The sequence below is a fragment of the Streptopelia decaocto genome (assembly GCF_964273445.1).
Source record: "Streptopelia decaocto genome assembly, chromosome: 7".
NCBI classification, from domain to species: Eukaryota; Metazoa; Chordata; class Aves; order Columbiformes; family Columbidae; genus Streptopelia; species Streptopelia decaocto.
The window spans coordinates 59,830,461-59,850,279 of record NC_138661.1 but is presented as its reverse complement, the minus strand read 5'-3'; the positions used below and the strand labels follow the sequence as shown (position 1 = coordinate 59,850,279).

Below are 19,819 nucleotides of genomic sequence, written 5' to 3'. Positions count from 1 at the left end.
AAATATTCCAAAAATATTAAGAACCACCATTCTACTTTCTCCTTCATTGCCTTTTATGCACAGGAGGCATTTCTTTAATTAATTTCAGCTCTGAAATTCTTTGCTATAATTCCAGACAGCTGCTGTGCTGTCCCCACTGTTAATGAGCTTTGTCTTCATGTGACTAGGAGAAGGACAAAAAGGGCCATGCTGGCGAAAATTGTTTAAAATTGGTTTTCAGCATACAAAATAACCTGGACAGTTCCTGCGTGAAACTGATTGTAGTGTCACTCCCCCCCTCTGAAGAAATTTAATCTGTCTGGCTAGTGAGAATGAGACTCACAGCAGGGGCAGAAGGTATTGACTTTTCCACTTTTTTGAAAAATATTCTTTTCTTTCTTTTTTTCAAATTGACTGAGGCTGTTTCATCTGAATTGTCATTCTTAAATAATTGTCCTAGTAGGAGCGGTGCATTTCAACCTCATACCATCCTTTGAAAATTTAGGCTAGCTGGTGGCTAGAGAGATGCCGCCTGACATGCTGAACCAACACGCGATGTGAAAAATCGCTTTGATCAGGTTGTGTTTATAATTTCAGGCACTAAAATAGAGTTCTTACTAATTGTGTTTAAGGCATGATGTATTGTGTAATCCACTGAGAAACTCATTTCAGAAACACTGTAACCATAAAACCAGCTGTTCCACTGAGTCATTTTCCCAATGTGCAACTTAAAACAACGCAAAACAGAGAAAAAGCCTCTCCCAGCTGTAACTTGTGTTGATATGATTATGGCGTAGGATAATGCTAGGGATGTGGGGGAAAACAACAGAAAACTCATCTTCACGTTCCTTTTATACCAGCTTGGTCACATAAAAAAGAGCCTTTAGAGTTAAAAAAACCCCATTAAAATGTCAGGTTTTAAGAGATTTGGTACCTAAACTAAACAGTGAACTGCAAGACATATTGATAGTAAAAAAAACATTTGCTAGGATATTATTAGAAGGAAGGGAATTAAAGTAATGAAACAAGATACTTCAGTTGAATACCTAAAAAAATTTCATGCCATGTATGTGCTTGTGTGCATATGTTCATAGTTGTGTAACTATAATAAAGTCTCTGGAAGAGAAGATAGTGTATCTGTTAAAGGAGATAAAGGAAGCTGCATTACATAAAATGAAAATGAGGAACAAACAAAATGTACTGCAGGCACTACTCTTGCATCAGTAGAAAGCTGAGTGAACAAGTGAACAGCTCTTCATATTTAGAATGACCCTTCATCCCACCTGGCTTTTGGAGGGAAAATGTAAACTGAGTTATATCAAGATGAGCCTTATACGGAATTCCAAACAAAGTTAAATTATTTTCTTGGGGGAAGCATGGAAGAAGGATTAGAAAATTCAATATGTTTCTATTATATGACTGTTGCAGGGACCAGAATTTAATTTTTGTAGATCTGCAATCCCGAGGTGTTTGCTTCCTATGTTGCATGCCTTGGAGATGCAGAGCATGGAAGAGCACAAAGATGTGACATGCGTGTGTTTTTCTTGTTTGCAGATATCTCAATAAGCTTACTATCCCTAGTTGTCACAGCCTGTGGTCTTGCTCTGTTTGGTGTGTCTCTGTTCGTGTCCTGGAAGCTTTGTTGGATCCCTTGGCGAGAGCGTGGTCTGCCGTTTGGGAACAAAGACAACAAACAAGAATCACTGAACTACACAGATACAGAGACCAATGACCGTGACTACAGTGAGGATTATCTGGGTGAGCCTACAGCCTATCCGGAGTCCTCCATGAAGATCAGCCACACCTCCCCTGATATTCCATTAGATGCTCAGGCGGGAACGAAGGAGAACTGCGTACACAATGTGCGAATGCATCGTCAGATCACTGAACCAACCTCTTCTGCTCGGTCAGTAACTTCAATTTCTCTCTGATACTAATGAATAGAGATACAGTTAAAAGAGCACAGCTTGGTTATCCAGTACACTGATCTATTAAAAATGCATAATTCACACGCCACATTCTTTTTTAAAAAAATTACACAAAGGTTATTCTTTGAGATGCACAAATGTCTTAGGTTGAAAAGACAGGATCGCAACACTATTCCACTCTTCTCTCAACTCCTGTCTCATTTGTGCCTCTCCGTCAGAAGCCAGACAAGACAAAGCACCATGTGTCCCTTAAAGCACCAGAACAGCCTAGATTTAGCTTGTAAAGCATATTCATTTGCACACAGCACTGATGTTGAACACTCAGTAATATCTCCTCAAATATTTTTAAAACAGCCAAAGAAGAAAAGTAGGGCAAGCTAAAAAACACTTGGCAGGAGTTAAAAATCATATATTTTAGCCACAGTCATGACTGTGGGGAGAGAAGTGACTGAAAAAGTATCAGTCAGGAGAACAGTACAGGAGGGAAGAGGAAAAAGAGAGGGTGGGAGTGTGTGCAGGCATAGGTAATATTGTAAAAGGATTATGTTTTACACAGTAAGAAAAAGGATCAGCTTGTGAAAAGCCAGTACATTTCTGAGTCAAAACAGGTGCACTTCAGCTGGAGAAGATACAGCAGTAGCCCCATTGCTCTTTGCTGGGCTCCTTTCTGGCCATCAGGGAGAGCAAGTTTAGGCAAGACTCTGGCCTGCAGGAACACCTGCACAAGATGACAGGAGCTAGCAGCCAGTTCAGTAATTGCCAGTTGTCCAAAACATGTCTCAGAATTTGAGGATTCCCCGGCACAGCGTTAACGTTATGCAGCAAAAGCTCCAGGTGCCCTTCCTCCTTAGATTAGCATGAGAATGGTTTGTGCTTATATTGTAGGAATCTATGGGGAGGTCAAAGTCATCATTATGGATACTGAAGCTTGCACCCTACCACACACAACCTTGAATTCCAGCTAAGGACCAGCAGCCCAGAAGTACAGTACAGGGCTGGTGCTGCTCTGTTTTCAAACTGCTGGGAATTACGCAGGTCATGAGATGCATTAACAACAGAAGATTCATATCTGACATCTAACACCAAGAGCTCTCATGTGTGTCCTCGATACTGTAAAAGTATTGAGTTAGAGACAGGCTTTCTCTGCTACACCAGGGGAGCAATTGTGGTACTTAATCAAATGACAGATGCCCAGTATCACCACAGCAGAGTCATCTCACAAGAAGCAGCAGCAATCCCAATCTGTAAAAGAACTTGCCTCAGCATCCTGAGTGCATAGACAGTGTCTTCACCCCTGTGAATCTCTGCAGGTCTTTCTTCTCTCTGTCCACAAGGGCATGACCAGTCCAGGTCCCACCTCTACACTGATACAGGATTTGCTCTTTACTCCTCTCTTTCATTGCCCCTTACTTTTGCCCAGGTCTTCTCCAAAAGACTTTCAGTGAGTGGGAGGGGCTGATCTTCCTTGTACTGCATCCTTCTTTTGCTCACCTTTGTCTCTGCTGCTTTCTGGCATACCTGGGTGGCCAGCTGTGGCTTCCCTGTGTGGCCCAGAGCCCAGGCACCCGCCCCTGCTATTACACAATCCTTGTTAAGCTGTCTCTCCAGTGGCCTCCTTTTTATTTCTCCCCAGGATATTCTGTACCTCCCACTGCTATGAGGAGCTTAAGGGTTGAGCAATATAAATCTCTTTTTTTATGACATGGTAATATTTTATCATGGAAATGACTAATGTATAGCTAGAAAATTATGTATTTATTATCCAACAAGAGAAAAAAAATAGGATAGTATATAAGAGGCTGTTGCTGTTTTAAGCATGCATAAACACATATATACAAGGAATGAATGCACAATGATAGCAGAGGAACTATTGCTGATTACATTCAACATGAATAGCTTTGGATTAATCCTGTGCTAGCATTTTCCACATGCCCTTTCTATGTTCAACCACCGCTCATGGTACTCCAATACACTGACTGATGCATATGAATAACACAAAAAAGTGGAGTCCAACTCATATAAGATTAGGATTTTACCTAATCCAACTTTCACATCCCACTACCCTGACAGAGTTTGCAAATTTGATTTCTGTTATCATCTCATGAAGTGGAAATTTCAATCACAGTAACTGACTGACTCCAGGTAATAAATTTCACTGGAGCAAAGCTAAGAGCAACTTTCTCTCCCAGGAGTAATGAAACTAAAGGAGCTTTTCAGCTGAAGTACCACAAAGCTTATTACATCAAGTATGAGAGAAAAAAGAAAACAATTGTTGCGGTGGTCAACAAACCATTTCAGCCCAGAACACCTCACTTGTAAATGAAGTAGTCAGAGAGATCACCAAGTAGTAAAAACACAGAGATGTCTGGAAGTATCTTCCTTAGTCCAGCTTTGTCTTAGAACCAGAAATCAGCAAGTTCAGCTGGCGTAACAGGGCAGATCCTGCTGCCAATCACATGATGTAACTCATTTCATAGGCTTTAATCCAAAGGAATCACTTGAAAATAGTAACTGATCATATCATATGTTACTTTCTCCAGCCAGGTTTGGCGGGTGCCTACCACTAGCTTGAAATGTAGGAAGAGAAAATTATGTGATATTAGCAGTCTAATAGTGACGATGAGCTCTTGGTTGTTGGGTATCATGCATTATCACTTCATGTGAGTAAAAATCTGACCCCATCGTACATTACAAAAACATGTCGAATGAGAACAGGATCTTTTGTGCGCACACAGATTCGTGTCATCTTCAATACAATCTATTTAAATTCTTTCATTTTCACTTAAGGCATAATTCAATCCGAAGACAGCTCAACCTCTCCAACCCTGACTTCAACATCCAGCAGGTTCAGAAACAGGAGCAACTGACGGGGATTGGCCGCATTAAACCAGAGCTTTATAAGCAAAGATCAGTGGACACAGATGATGGCCGAAGAAGTAATAGCAAGGCATGTGGAAAACTGAACTTTATTCTGAAATATGATTGTGATTTAGAGCAGCTGATAGTGAAGATACACAAGGCCATCAACCTGCCAGCAAAAGACTTCTCTGGAACTTCAGATCCATACGTGAAGATATATCTGCTTCCTGATAGGAAAACAAAACACCAGACTAAAGTGCACAGAAAGACCCTAAATCCAGTATTTGATGAAGTTTTTTTATTTACTGTCCCATACAATGATCTGAACACAAGGAAACTCCATTTCTCTGTGTATGACTTTGACAGATTCTCCAGGCATGACTTGATTGGCCAAGTGATAGTGGATAATTTTTTAGATTTGGCAGATTTTCCCAGGGAATGTAATATTTGGAAGGATATTGAATATGTCACCAATGTAAGTATTATCATTTTTCTTTTTGAGCTTTTTTTGTTTCTGATTTTGTTTCTTTAATCTGATTATAACTGAAATTGTCTGGTAAATTTATGAAGGAAAATACTCTGTTCTCTCTCTTTCTCAAGCTTTGACCTTAATCCACAGAAACTGACAGTGTGTTTTCAGTCCTAATTTCTCATTCCTTGGATATATTAAAGAATGTCTTATGTAGGAGATAGTGGGTTTAGTCATTGCTCTGCTGATAGGGTGGAATAGCTGGAGAATGTTTTTCTCTTAATCTTACTTAATCTAAAATTTAGTTAAGAAAACACTACTATTATTATTTTGCCTATCTTTCCATGTTTTGCATGATTTGCCACATAAATTACAGCGCACCAATCAGCCAGAACTGCACAGTCCAGATTTTGTATGTAGTGATCTTCAGTCCTTCAAAAGACTTTATTGTCATAGAGTGAGATAAAACTACATCTGTAATCCAGGCAAACAGAGTTCCAATAATTCTGTTCGATGAAAACAATGAAACACACTGAATTGGTTTAACTCTTTGTTTGGCATCACTGTGTTACATAGGGAAATGGGAAACTTATAAGTGTCTATTTCTGTTTTTCCAGTCTCTGGTATCAGATTCTATGTAAGAATCCAATCAGTGATTGGGTACAAAGCCACAAAAATCACTTTTGGAAAAGAAAGCTTTCTTCTGAAAGCATGATCCAGCCTCCTTGTAGTGCTATTAGAAATTAATCATGTGCATCCTATGGAGAATAAACCTTTAATGAGAATAGTACATTACGGAAATCCACAAAGGTGAAGCTACTCGTGCCAAGAGTCAGTAAATATTTCATTTGCCATGTCAAACTGTACTCAAATGGAGGGCACATTTTAGAGTCAAATAAACCAAACATCATTAGCACTAAGATCAAAGTGTAAGTTTGTTAGCGCTCAGTTCAAGAAAGCATTTAAGCATAAGCTTAGCTGAGTGTAGGAAGCCATTGAAAAGTTAAGGATGTTCTGAGACCATTACGTTCCTGAAGTCAGACCAAATGGATTAAATCTAATTTTTTGTTTAAAATTTCTTTTTGAAAACTGATATTGTTCTTGTCTTACGGTGATTTCTCAGTGTTGTTAGTCAGTGTTACATATCCGTGTGTGGCAACAGCATTAGCAGCTCCCTCACCCAAGGGACAGGAAGGGGCTTGGACACTTGCTGTTGGGGAAGGATGAACCTGCCTTTCCTGTGAAAAGTGACTGCCCTTCAGCCACAAGAGAAAAGGAAGCATCTGCCAGAGCAGATCACAGTCATTCCAAGCAACAGCCTGCCTTCATACAGCATTAAGTGTCCCAAGCTCAACTTTTCAGTTTGACAATCCACTGGAAGTTGAAAGCACATGCATGTGGGAATTAACTTTGATATGTACCAGTCCTCTTTCTACACTCTAACTTAGGCAGAAGATGGGTTCTGCTTTTTTCTTTCTAATCACTTTCCCTTCCAAATTTCAAAAGGGTTGCGGCACATGGTTTGTCTTCAGATTTTCTGTAATCTCTGAAATTCAATCCAGGACTGAAACATGAGTCAGTTATTAATTCCTACTAAGATTAATTCCTATGTGAAGTGTAACCCTGTTTATCAAAACAGAACACATGACCTGCCATCTAGACTTGCCACCGGGTTTTCGGCTAACAGAGACCTTTTTAAAGCAAATGATTCATAGTACATAGGGGACACAATCCAATTCTGGCTAATGCGAATTCTGAGATAAGAGTATCAGATAAATGAAAGTGTGGAGGACTGAGCTTACTAATTAACATCGCCAAAATTTTAAAGGTTAGAAGTTAGTCCATAAAGTTATGAGAAACCCTCCAAGCATCATTGAAGAAACCAAGTTTCAGTACATTTTCTTTTCTGCGTAGCTTAGATATCTCACAGACTGACAGCAGAAACTGAGAAGCTGCTGAAGTGAACACTCCTGTGGCTGCACTGCAAACCAGGCCAGCAGGCACAGTTAGTCCACCTCTGAAATAAGTTTTGAGCACCATTGGGCAATTTATGGTTGCAAACGGAAACTGTATCAACTGTAGCACAGTTTCAATCATTTTATCTTTGGATGTCTTGTTGTTTCAAATAACGATAATTCCAAAACACTTAAATGCTGGGCTAATTTACACAAGGAAATTCACTCAGTGTAGATCAAGAGGGAGTGCAGCACCAGAGGGATAAACCAAGGTGATGTACTATAACAGAAAAAGAGAAGGTTTACACAACTACAAATGACAAGTTTCTCACACTTCTGAAGAGTAAATTCATTTTAATTCCTTGTGCATTTTATTACAATGCATAACCAGCAGTCCCAAAGGCCTTTAAATCTCCATTTTCTTATGTTCTAATCCAATTTGACACGGTAATATAAAAGAATGTATCCAATCCTTCTCTGCCCAGTAAAATGCCCTATTTCAAGTGAGAACTGCAGATTATGCCTGGAACGTCAGCTTTACTGCAAACAATGCCATTAAATTGAACTATTATGCCACGTGCTTTCTTCTGTTTTCTAATACCACTGGCAGATTTTTTTTATCCAAAACCAAGAGTTTTGAATCTTTGGACTATAACATCTGCTGCCATCCCAGAATTTGAAATTATTTCATAACACAGATGCCTGTCAGCATAAAAATTTTCTACATGTTCAAAAGCAATCCGCCTCCAGACACAAATCTCCAATATCAAAATGATTATTCTTCTAATCCCATGCCCTCTGAGCATAAAATCTCTCCTGTAACGCTGACACTTTTTCCAACCAGAAAAAAGCAGCAGTGGACTATTTAATGGAAGAAATAATTAAGTGGATCAACTTTAGATGAACATGAAATGAACTAGATAAGCGTATATCTACCAGGCAGATTACTCTGGTTTCTGGCTCATCAAGAAAAATACATGCTCTTTATTTTCAGGCTGGGTTTCAGTAGTGGGTACGTTTTGTTTAGTAGCCTCTAAAACATAGTCAGGGTTTGGGGTGGGGTTTTTTTTGTTTGTTTTTGTAATGTTCATAAACTGATGGCATGTTTTGAAGAGAGAATAGTTGTTAATATTTCCTTGGTTGCGATCTGCAAACTCAAATGTGATCAGGCAAAAATACATGGCTCTATCACAAAATGAAATAAACAACTATGAAGGACAAGAATCCATCAGCCCATTTCAGGTAAAGAAGACACTTCTTTTTCAGAGGATGCCAAGTATCCACTTGCATAACTAGCTGTGCACCCAGAAGGGAAAACCTTTTCTCAGGAATTGCACGTTAACCATCACCAGGCACAGAGGAGGATTTCTGTGAACTGGAAATGCAGCTCTGGTTCATCCTGCCTGTTTGGATTCTCAAAAACCTCGGCCTTTGTTGCTTCCTAAGCGGGTGATCTTTCTAGACAAGAGGAATATTTAAAAGTGGCCTCCACTTACATCAGGGAGATAACTGGAGTAAGAAAGAACAATGTAAATTTCCGTTCATAGCTGGGCCAGCATTTTCCAAAATGACGACTCATTTTAGGAGGCAAATTTGTGACTTGGGTCCTATAGTATATACAGCTTTTGACACTGATGCTATCTTATCAGTTGTCAAATATAGTTACACTCAAGAACTAGGCATGGTACAATGAATTTTTCTTTTCTGAATGTCTAAACTTTATATATACACTTAAAAAAAAATTTCTCAGTCATAACACCCCATTGGCACCTTTCTCTCATCTCTCCCTGAGGCTGAACATCCCAGACTAACCTGTTTTGGTGAATCTTTGTGTAACATCCTGTTCTCAAGGGATACTTACAATAAGATTTGCAGTGGTTGTGCACCTAATATTCTATAAGTCGTAGCTACCATATTGACTGCTACCATTTATCCTTATCTTGGGCTCCCTTTGAGGCTCTTTGCTGTACCCACCTCCTGTGAAGGCGTGAAGTAAATTGAAAGTCTGATAAAGGTGAAAGCAGCTGGTCGGATTCAAACCATAGTACTAGAAAGGATTCAAAAGGTTGCTTTGGTTTTAATATGCCTATTTTGAGGTCCTTCTGCTTTTCTTTCTAGCTAAGCATTGAAGAGTGTAGCATCCAGCCCCCAACGTTAAAAAACAATATATGAGGGTACAAAAGTAGAGTGAAAATATAGAAGAAAATATTTCTGAAAGAAAGAAAGAAAGAAAGAAAGGATTACAGTGAGAAAACCCTGGGTAATACTTACAGAATTAGAGAAGTAACCTGTCACAGACTTTAGAGAATGTGTATGGTTCACCAAAAATCCAAAATATAGTTATGGACAGTTCAAAGCAGTAAAGAAACACAAGCTGTATATCAAGTTGTTTACTTAGCCATCCAGAAAGAGACAGCATATGCTAGAAGTTGCAAAGCCAAGAAATTGATTGCATCTGTTCTTAAGAATCTTCAAGCTCTTTTAGGGCATATGTAGTGGTCAAGAATACAACAGTGTCAAATAATGCTGCATTCCTTTTGCACAGAAGCAGTGAAGAAAACTATATTTAAAAAAAAAAAAAAATTAAGTTGCATGTTAGTGTACATAGTAGTGTTTTGACAAAGAGAGAGTTTAAAAGTAAGATGGTTATAAGTATTTGAAGTTCTGCATTCTAGAAATGCTAATTCTTCACTGATGTTGTTCTCAGGTTTGCCCAAAAACTAAAGATTTGAGAATTTGTATTTCTAGGCATGTATGTTGTCTAACTGAGATGCAATTGGAATCGTTACATCACCAGAAGGAAGTTTCAGGTTCCCTGTTTCAGAGTTGTTAATGCCAACCAGAGTGTGTGTGGAAGAGAGACAGAAAGAGACTAAACAAAAGCATAATGAAAGTGTAAAACTTTGAAAGCTGACCAAATATACCAGACTTTTTGCAGTTCAAAACTATTCCATCCTCAAACTGAAAAAAAACTTCCTCAAAGGTTGCATTGCTCAGGACCATTCCTGCTAAGAGGCTGTGAACAATTTAACGCATGCCAAATGCACACACACAGGTGCAGGGCTTACATCCTCAAAACTTGAGGAAAATTAACTTCTTTGAAAGAAGCAGATGAACACTGACCCTGATTCATGGACAGTGGAACAGACGTGGACAAAAAGGATGTGACTCGCTCAAGACACCACACTGCTTAACAGCAGCAATGAGACTGGGTCCAGAATCTGCAGATTCTTGGCACCAGCCTTCATCCAGTCTGCGTTGCAATGCTTATCTTCTTCGACAGTGTACAGATACTGTAGCTGGCAGTCAGTCAACTAAGTCCACCTACTCCCATTTTGAAAAATGTTTAGCTTGTCAAGATGTTTTAGCTAGTATTGCTAAAATTCCTGTTCTGGCAAGCTGCTTGATTTAGAAAAGCAATGGCATCGAGCAAGATCTCAGAAAAGCATTTAAAATGTTTATAATGGTCGAGAAAAAATTTTGAGTCAAAAGTTTGAGAAGGAAAAGAAACAACCCAAATCTCAGGCTCTACGTATGAATTCAAATCCAAACAATCGATGTTAAGTGCTGTATCTACTCTTGAGGAATGTAGCAGTAAATGGGAAACACTAGTTGATTTTTTTAGTAATATAGAAAACATATAGAGTATTAACCTCATGTTCCCTTTCTTTAAAGCAAGTAAGCTTTGGCATCAGGGAGGCAATCAGTTGTTGATGTGGATATGTACCCATTTAATTGACTTGTAGATGCAAGTCTCTCTAGAAAAGACAGATTGCAGACCTATCTCTCTTGCCCATGTTAAGGCATGCCAAAAGGATCAACAACAATTATTTCATGGCTAGACAAATGAAGGCAGTAAATGCAAGAGGTAGAAATCACCTCACTTTAGTTATATTTAAAAAACAAAAATGCCCCAAAAAACAATAAACAACAAACACAATAGTACTCAGAAAAATACAGAAATATGAATTGCCTTCAAGAGACAGATCAGTGGATATTCATCTTCTCTTAGGTCACAAAGGTCACTCTTTGTTTCATGATTTTCTCTGACTATTTTTACTCAATCAAATGTACAGAAAAAAATGAAAGTCTGAGAGTAATGAATCATTTCATAGCCAAAAGATGCTGAAATGTCATAGATCTTTAATCCTTCGTATTTCTAAGGATCACCACAGTAAGGATGAAAAATAAATGAATTAGCCTTCAGCATCAGCACAACAGTCATCATACAGTGGAGAATGGCTGCAGCCGGTGTTTTTCCTACAGTTTTTGCATTTTTTGATAACCACATTTTTAAATGGGTTCATTTTCAAAACTGGACTTTTCCTTTTGTCGTTTTGTGTTTTCTTTTTTTTTTTTAATCTAATAATTTTGCTAATTACTTTCTAGGAGAAGATTTGTCAGAAATGACATCTGTTTAAATGATTAGGAAACAGCACTCAGCATGGCTAAACAAAGGCTGGATGCAGTTATATACAATTATATAGGGTAGAGATAAAATATTGACATGTTTTCAGGAAACATAAAGACAGCAGATGCCTAATTCTGTTTGAAGCAACTGGGTAACTGTGTGAACAATATTCAGTAAAACTGGGGAAGGGTCTGAGGTAAAAAAAAATCAAATGCCATGAAAAGAAATGGTTTGAGATGCAGCTAAACTGGTCCCGAGTCAGTGGTACAAGCGCTCTGAGCTTGGCTGTAAAAATAATGGTGACTGTTCAGTGTGAGTGATTACCTGTAACAGCCTTGTAGCTCCCAAGCATATTCAGAAACAGGATGAATCTTGCAATATCACTGAAGCCTCAGCTAACATTTATTGGGGTTTTGGGACTAGCTTAAGAAAATGATAATTCAGGTAACTGTGTGTATGGGTATGTACCATTTGAAGTTTACAGAACCTGGGAGTACAGCCATCAGTTTCCAAGTGAACTTTTTCAGTCTGAATGTTTCTCTAAAAAACGTACATACATACATACCGACAAACAAACAAAAGAAACAAACTCAAAACTAGAGCATGGGGAAAAACAAACAAAGAAACAAACAAAACACGTAGCAGAAATGGGACCATTTCAGTTAAAGAAAAAGAATTTTGAAGTCAGTATTTTCAGAAGACTGCAATTTCAGAGTAAGATGTTTTGATTTCTCATTTGGAATGCCCTTCTTTTGCAAGATTTTCAAATAATTTGAAAGTTGAAATAGGAACAAAACATCCTTTTTTAAAATCAAAGCAAAATGTTTCGAGTCCAGTGAGGGATATTCTGCTTCAAAATGGAAATAACTCAAAATTCCTTATGAAAGTAAAAACCTGGTTTCCACACTGGTTCTTCCCCTGCTCATCAATGCTCCCTATTCTTGAGCTCTCTCTTTTGTCTTTGTATCATACATGTTCCCCTGGTGCCACAGCCCCAGAACAGCAATGGTGTATGAAGAACATTTTCCTCCACACATTAGTTGCATGCTAAAAAAGTTTAGACCCAATCCTAAATTCCTGTTTTCCTAGATGAGTGGAAGAGTCTGCAACTATCCCTGTTCTACACATCCCCCTTCTCCTTTCTTCTCACAATCCTCTGGCAATTCTTTTTTCCAGAAATCTCTCTCTAAGCAAGGCTTTCAGAGATATCCTTCAGTGAAACAGCTGACAGTAACAACACGCTGCACATAAAGCAAAGCCAAAATGTGATCCCGGTCAGCCAAGCCTGTCCTTCAATTATACCACACAAAATTGTTAGTGGGAGCTGCAAACACACAAAAAAATTGCTCTAGTATTTTACACTTCATAGGCAGCAATTCTTCAAGATGAGCGAAGAGCACTCGTACAGCGTTAAGGCTAAAATAGCTGTATTACAGTGATCTGGGCTGTAACCATTCTGCACACAATTCGAGATTAGACTGTGCCATAGCCTTTTTTTCTACAGGGTTATATAACTTTCAATTTCAACATGTATTTATCCAGCCAGGGAAAGAAATTGCTTCAAACACACATTTAATTATTGAATAGTTTGGGGAATGGTTAGTGTGTCTTTTTTTTCCATCAGAGGTCACAGAAAGCATTTCAGTAGCTTATGGATTCCTCAAAATTTCTGAAAAATCCTACTCTTTAAATTAAGTTTCAATATTTGGAGCCAAACTTGAAAGCATTCTTCCCTCTGAACATACTGTGCTTATGTGAAAAAGCCTCAAGCCATTTTTAGTCTTTAATCCCCACAAGGTATCACAGCCGCCAGGCATCTGTCTGCACCAACCAGGGTATTTCAGAGTTTTACAGTTCTCCTCTGTGTCTGTTTACCCAGTTCTCGTGTTATTTTCCCATGGTATTATATTTAAGCAGTAAGTGGACTTTTTTGTTATTGTGTACTATTTACTTAGGGATTAACTGTAACTGTGGTCCGAACGCTTCCCAAGACACACTGGATTTCTGTGCAGGGGTAACCCAGCTGTTTGGGAAGCAGCTCCTGCAGATCATACCTGACAGGGTGGCATCCTAACACAGCCCCAAATATCTGCTTCATCTTTTCTAGTTCGCTTGTGTCTCAGGCAAATAGGTAGAAAAGAAAGTGCCGCTCTTCTTCTCACCAGAAGATTTGTCTGTCCCCTTTCAGGATGTGACCTGGCTCACATTTTAACCTTCTGGGATTCCAGGATTTTTCCAGAATCCTGTTACAGAGGGTAAAACATCATCTGTCCAGGAAGGAATTACTGGACCATAACTGTAGTGCTTTGGAGGCATGTTTTTTTTTTTTATGCTTACAGGCTCAATTATAGAGCTTGCCAAAATTAAGGCTATACTGTTTGCTAATGAATCACACAAGGGCTCTCTTCAGACTTCCCCACTGTCTTTGTTGTGGGAACATTAGAAGTTGCAGTTGAGGTTTGAGCTGCCTGGTGGAGAAGGACATACTGGGGAAACAATATATCCTATATATGTATGTATAGCTTTTCTAGCTTTTCTCCTAAAAATCTAGGAGACTTTTAGCAGCTGATCATGCAGTTTGAAAGAAATAAAAGATGAAACAACTCAACCGACATAAATGAGAGCAGAAACTTTAAAAGGCACATAATACGTTTTTCTAAGATTTGGTTATATGGTCGACAAGTATAATACCAGAAATTGTAGATGCCCTAATTGTCCCTGGGGGGGCTCAGAGATGTACATGACAGCTTTTCTCTCTTCAGTCCCCTGCCCTTCTGAGTCTCTGTAGAGAACCTTGCTCAGATTATTGCAGAAAGATACATAGCTACACTCTTCCGTTCTTTCACTTCATAAAAATAGATTACTTGGCAGCCAAGAGGAGAGGAAGAGAGAGGCATCTTTCTTTCATAGCAATTGAGCTGTTTTTCTGAGAATGGAGCTAAAGAAACAATGGCAAAACTGACTATTAGTCCTAAGTTGACTATCTTCTTACAGCAGAGATCTTCATTTTAACTCATGCGCATATACATTTCTCCAAACATTTGGAAAGATACATGTGTATCAGGAACAAGGTATAAAGGAGAGTGTTCCCTGAAAAAAATCAAACAGGCCACTGCAACATCACTTAGTGCTTGCCTGGGGAGGATTAAGTGACAAACACATGCAAACCTCCAAATTCAGTACGGGTCCTCACAAAACTGAAGGGCAATTTACAACGCACACTCAAATTCTAGAATTACGGATATATTAACTTCTGTAGTTAGTCCCACTTTCATCACTGGAAGTATTCACACAGGTCAATGAGGCGTACAGTCATTTGCAGTGTCTGAGCCTTCCCATGGCTCCCTAGCAGAGAATTAGAATGAGTATTTCACACCATTTACTTTGGTGAGACAACAGGCTCAAATGACAAGATGGCATTAGCAACGTCTGTGCTATCATGACATTTGAGATTGGTATAACAACATGTTTCTGGCGCTTCTTTGCTTGATTAAACACCTTGCTCTATTTACTCAAGAAAACTAGTAACAAGCTACAGCTTACTTTAGTGAGTGCTTAATCATTCGCTACTCCTTTCATCAGACAAACTCAAAATTAAAGCTACATACACCATCTGGAAGAAGATTTCCAACTAGTGATGGCATCTTGGTAGTGATGGGCAGGGAAGCAGAAACAACTGACAGCTGGAGGCTTTCACTGTTGATGACATGAACTATTGGGATAAAATTCCCCGCTCAGATTCTTGGTCCAAGTCTGGCATCTAAAAAGTAGCAGTTTAGCACAACAGCAGAAAATATAACCTTGCTGGTCAGGCAACCACAGTACCAGTGGCTGAAATCCACTGCTCCTCCTACATAACATTTCCTCTTCCATTTCCTGCAGTAAAATTACTTTAAAAGAAGAAATTATTAGGAGATTAGCTATATCATGGAATATCTAATATTTTCCATTCATATAGAAACTGCTACCCAAACACTGTGAAAGTTAACACAGAAGAGCAGAAGAACAATTCCCACACTGTATTCTGTATGTTTTCTTTCAGAATTCATTCCACTCTTTACATGTTTTCTTTTTAAAAGCATGCTGGGGTTTTATAAATATTTTTAAAAGCCAGATGTGGTTTAATCAACCATCTGATCTACATTATAATAACTCTTCAGAGCAACCCCAACAATAAAATCAGTAAGTGTGCAGTAAAGGGAAACAAACGTGTGTACAGAAAAAATAGGAAGAAAACAGCAGACTTTGGTTTCAAGCCCCCTAGAGGATTATTTATGATCATCAGGAAGAAAGAAATCTCTTTAAAATAATGAAACCTTTCAATGTCTGTACTTCACTGAGCACAGACTCTTACAGTAAATGCTAATCTAACAATAAACTTCACTCTATTGGGACCACAACATTTTATGCAGGTAGAAATGCGGAGTACTCAAGATGAGATCTTGACTCTACTGTAAAGTCAGGTCATGAATTCCACTGAGGTTCAGATTTCATGCATATCCTTCTACTATAGTTTGGAAGTAGTATCTTGTAAACAGTACAAAAAGCCACATGGAATAATGTAAATAAATCACCTGAGGTGTACAACAAAAAATTCAATAGAACAGCAGAACAAGCAAATTACTATCCTTTTATTCCTCCCTGCAAAATAAATACATGACAATGACCTGCTCAACAAAGATTTAAATCTTCTCCCCCTCTCCCAAAATTTGATGGCTAAAATATTAATGAGTTCTAAAATTTGGTCCTGAAGAAAGCAAATAGAAATGTCACCGTCAGAAATGACCCATGATCTACATCCACATCTTCAATTTTTGCCTGGCTGCAGCAGTCCTAATAGAATGAAAACAGAATAAATTATTTTTCCTCGAGGTTTCTGCATTGAAGACCCCGACTCATTCCTTTCAGTAGCTCAGCGGTGTTTCTCATTTGCCAGCTCCTTTTCCAAATTCTTCACTTTACTGAGTATATAGAATTTCAGCATTCTTGGGAAAGCCATGAGAAAAACTTCATTCAACACAAAGCTTTTATTATAAAACAACATATAAAAAATGTTTCATGCTATCTATAACCACAATATTTTTTTCATGAAAATATAGATATTTTTTAAAAACAAACCAATAGATACAGCAGTAGATGCTCACTCTTTTCACACCCATCCAGCCACTCTTATTCTTCTCAAAAATAACTTATCTCAGGAAAACTTTCAGTGCTAAAGCAGCACACACACACACACACAAAGAATATTATCTTCTTTTCAGACAGTCTTGCTCCAAAAGTTATGAGTCAGTATGGTCAGAGATAACTACATTAAATTCTTTCAAAATCATACTTCAAAAAAATTGAAGTCAGGCCCTTTTGAGGTATCAAGTACTCAAAATCCTTGATCATTCTCGAAGTAACAAAGTTCTAAAGTGAACTCACCGTTTAGGACAAGTCAGCTCACAACTTCTCTTTAATTTCAAAACTATCAGATTATTTAAATTATAAACAACTAACTCCAAAATTGAGAAGGCACCTAAATGACTGTGAAGTACTGATTTCTAAGTCACTCACAGACTTTCTAAAAATGCAACTTTTTTCCCTACCCGTAGGGTAGTATGTACATGGTAACACTAGTTATTCTGAATATAAATATAACCAAGTAAAAGTCTGGACAGCTCACCCAGACTCACCTCACACAAATACACATGATGCCATCAGGAAAAGGGTAGAACAAGCCACAGAAAGAATCCTTTTCCTGTCTGGGTACATTTCAAGTTAGAAGCAAAGTCTTCTAAGAAGTTCTGTTGACTGACATTTTTGGACTTAAAGCACTAAATCACTTCTGTATTTAGGGATTTCTTTATCTTACATCTTACGTTACCCTCTGTGCATTCTTTAAAAGAAAACATGCTCACTAAAGTGGTCCTAAAATCGCCCACAGTACCTGGCTATATAAAATAGGGAGGCATAAGCATATCTGACAGAGAACAAGCATGCCAGAAAAACTGTTATCACACTCTACACAATCACATCTCCTGCTCACGCTGTGGACACCTGGATGATGCACTTCATTTCAGAGAATGCATTTTCTGAAGTGTGTTTCTGTCTTCTTCCTTGTCCTTCCTTCAGCTTCCGCAGTCTTTAGTTTAATTGTAAAGCTGTTTTTTCTGTATAGCTTCAAAGTAGATGTAGTACTGGATTGTTAAACTGCTTAACAGCTTCAAGATTAAAATATTCTATTTGTTTGCAAGGTAGGTGAATGATACACAGCAACAGCACAAGTTCTCCTTTCACCATATCCATGTAGCCTAAGTGTCCTAACGGCGATAGTCCAGAAATGTCTGCAAAGATAAGAGCGTAGCTGGATTTCCAAAAGATTTTGGGCAGCATCAGCAGCTATGATACTGCGAAACACTGAAATGTTCCTGGCACTGCCAAAGAGAAACAGCAAAAGTAACCCCTTGTGGCTAGATCATCGCAGATTCCACAGCACTGATCCAGGAGGTCAGTCAGGGAGGGTTACATACCCCTGAGAGGGTTCTATACCGACAGTGTATCCGTGTGTTACGCGGTCGGCAAATTTTACATAGCAGTCTGCTAGGAAATTATTAGCAACATCTCTGGGAGGACACCAAAGAGCCTCCCTTCTCTCCTGTGTTCCCCTGAACCTCAAAAAAAGAACCACTCAAGCCCCAACTTCTCTCCTGATTCACATGTGAAGTTTTCTTTGTAGCATGCTTTGAGAAATGAAGGATGAAAGCAGTCCTCTTTTTCACATCTCTGGATTGACGCTGCCTTGCTATCATTAATTTTATTGCCATTCTCATTCTTCCTTCCTCCTTCTATTATTTTAATTCCTTTTGTATTTAAAAACCAGAGATATTCAAAAGTAAATATGAGACAGTTTTACAGTGTTGAAAATACAGGGGTTTTGTCTATTTTGATGTATTTAATAAATGTGTTTTGTAGGTTTAACCTTAGTGTCCATGATTATATTAGTCTTCCATTTAACTTGCAATTAAAATGGAATTGCTGTGCAAGGACAATCAAAGCAGTACAACTGCTCACCTTTTCACCCAATCCATTAGCAGAATATTGCCAGCAGTGAAGTAGTCTCTTTAGGTTGGCTGCTTTGCTTTGAAATTGGCAGTGATTTTCTTTTCTATATGACCCCTTTAAATAAATTACTAAGAAGTAAATGAAACTTCTATTGAAATTGCTTTACTATTGTTAAAGTGGGTAATTTTACAGAGAAGTGTTACTAGTAAAATGCATGTTGTGAAATTTAGGTGTGCTTTCAATTTAATGGAAGGTTACGTGGAATGCTCTCAGACATGTTTTTAAGCCATAATGATCCCTTTTCACCATTCCCTTATATTGATACTTTCTATGGATGGTGCATTTGAGTCTGGCAGGACACCAATGTTATGGTTTATACAGGCAACAGATCACAAGACAACTTTTTGTATTTCTTTACACCACTTAATAGTAACCAGGTCCATTTCAAAGGTAACAGGATTTCAGCATCAGGGAGCTCTAGAAAAAAGCTACTTTCTACCAGAAAAAAACTTGAAGTATTCTCAGTGATTCCTGGCCTGAAGGGGCGCAAGACACTACACGACAGAATTGTCCCTAGAGAAACAAAATACATAGAGAAACTTCAACAGAAAGATACTTGATCCTTGGCTTTAAAATCACAAGAAAACCCAGGAAAGGTACCCATTTGAAAGAAAAAATAACTTTAAATCAAGATGAAAAAATCTCTGCATAACTCATATGGGAAAAAAAAAATAGGAGAAATAGATTCATAAAACCATGCTTCTATCCCCACTTGCTAAGTGGGCACTGAACTTAAAAGGAGCTACACATAGAAAACAGTGCTTTTGAGAAGTCTGCCTTAGGTATACCTTATTAACAGAGGTAATAATTCTTTTATTAGTTTTTAGAGGGATGAGAAGCCAAAAAGGATCAGAAAGAGACAGAGAGAGAGATAAAGGGTACACCAGGGATTTCACTGAAATTGGATTTGATTTCCAGATATCGCAAGAATTTTAAAGTTATTTGAGTTTGGATTCATGGCAACGCACTGTTCACTAGCAGTTGTTTTAGTTGTCTGTGTAAGGAATCCATTATGTCCAAGTCATCAAAATCTAGGGGCAAAGTGCTTCTTCGCTGCCTGTTTACAATGAAGAATGCACACACGCCTCTCCAGCTTCTGCATTCATTACACCAG

At 38.4% G+C, this 19,819-nt stretch overlaps 1 protein-coding gene across 1 annotated transcript in view; it reads left to right on the top strand.

Moving 5' to 3' along the window:
- Positions 1–19,819, top strand: part of SYT9 (synaptotagmin 9) — a gene marked incomplete at its 3' end in the record, with an annotated part of 64,939 nt that overhangs the window by 31,063 nt on the left and 14,057 nt on the right. The window contains exons 2-3 of the mRNA XM_082058750.1: positions 1,534–1,885; positions 4,695–5,241. Coding sequence (XP_081914876.1) covers positions 1,534–1,885; positions 4,695–5,241 — 899 coding nt within the window. The remainder of the gene's footprint in view (positions 1–1,533; positions 1,886–4,694; positions 5,242–19,819) is intronic.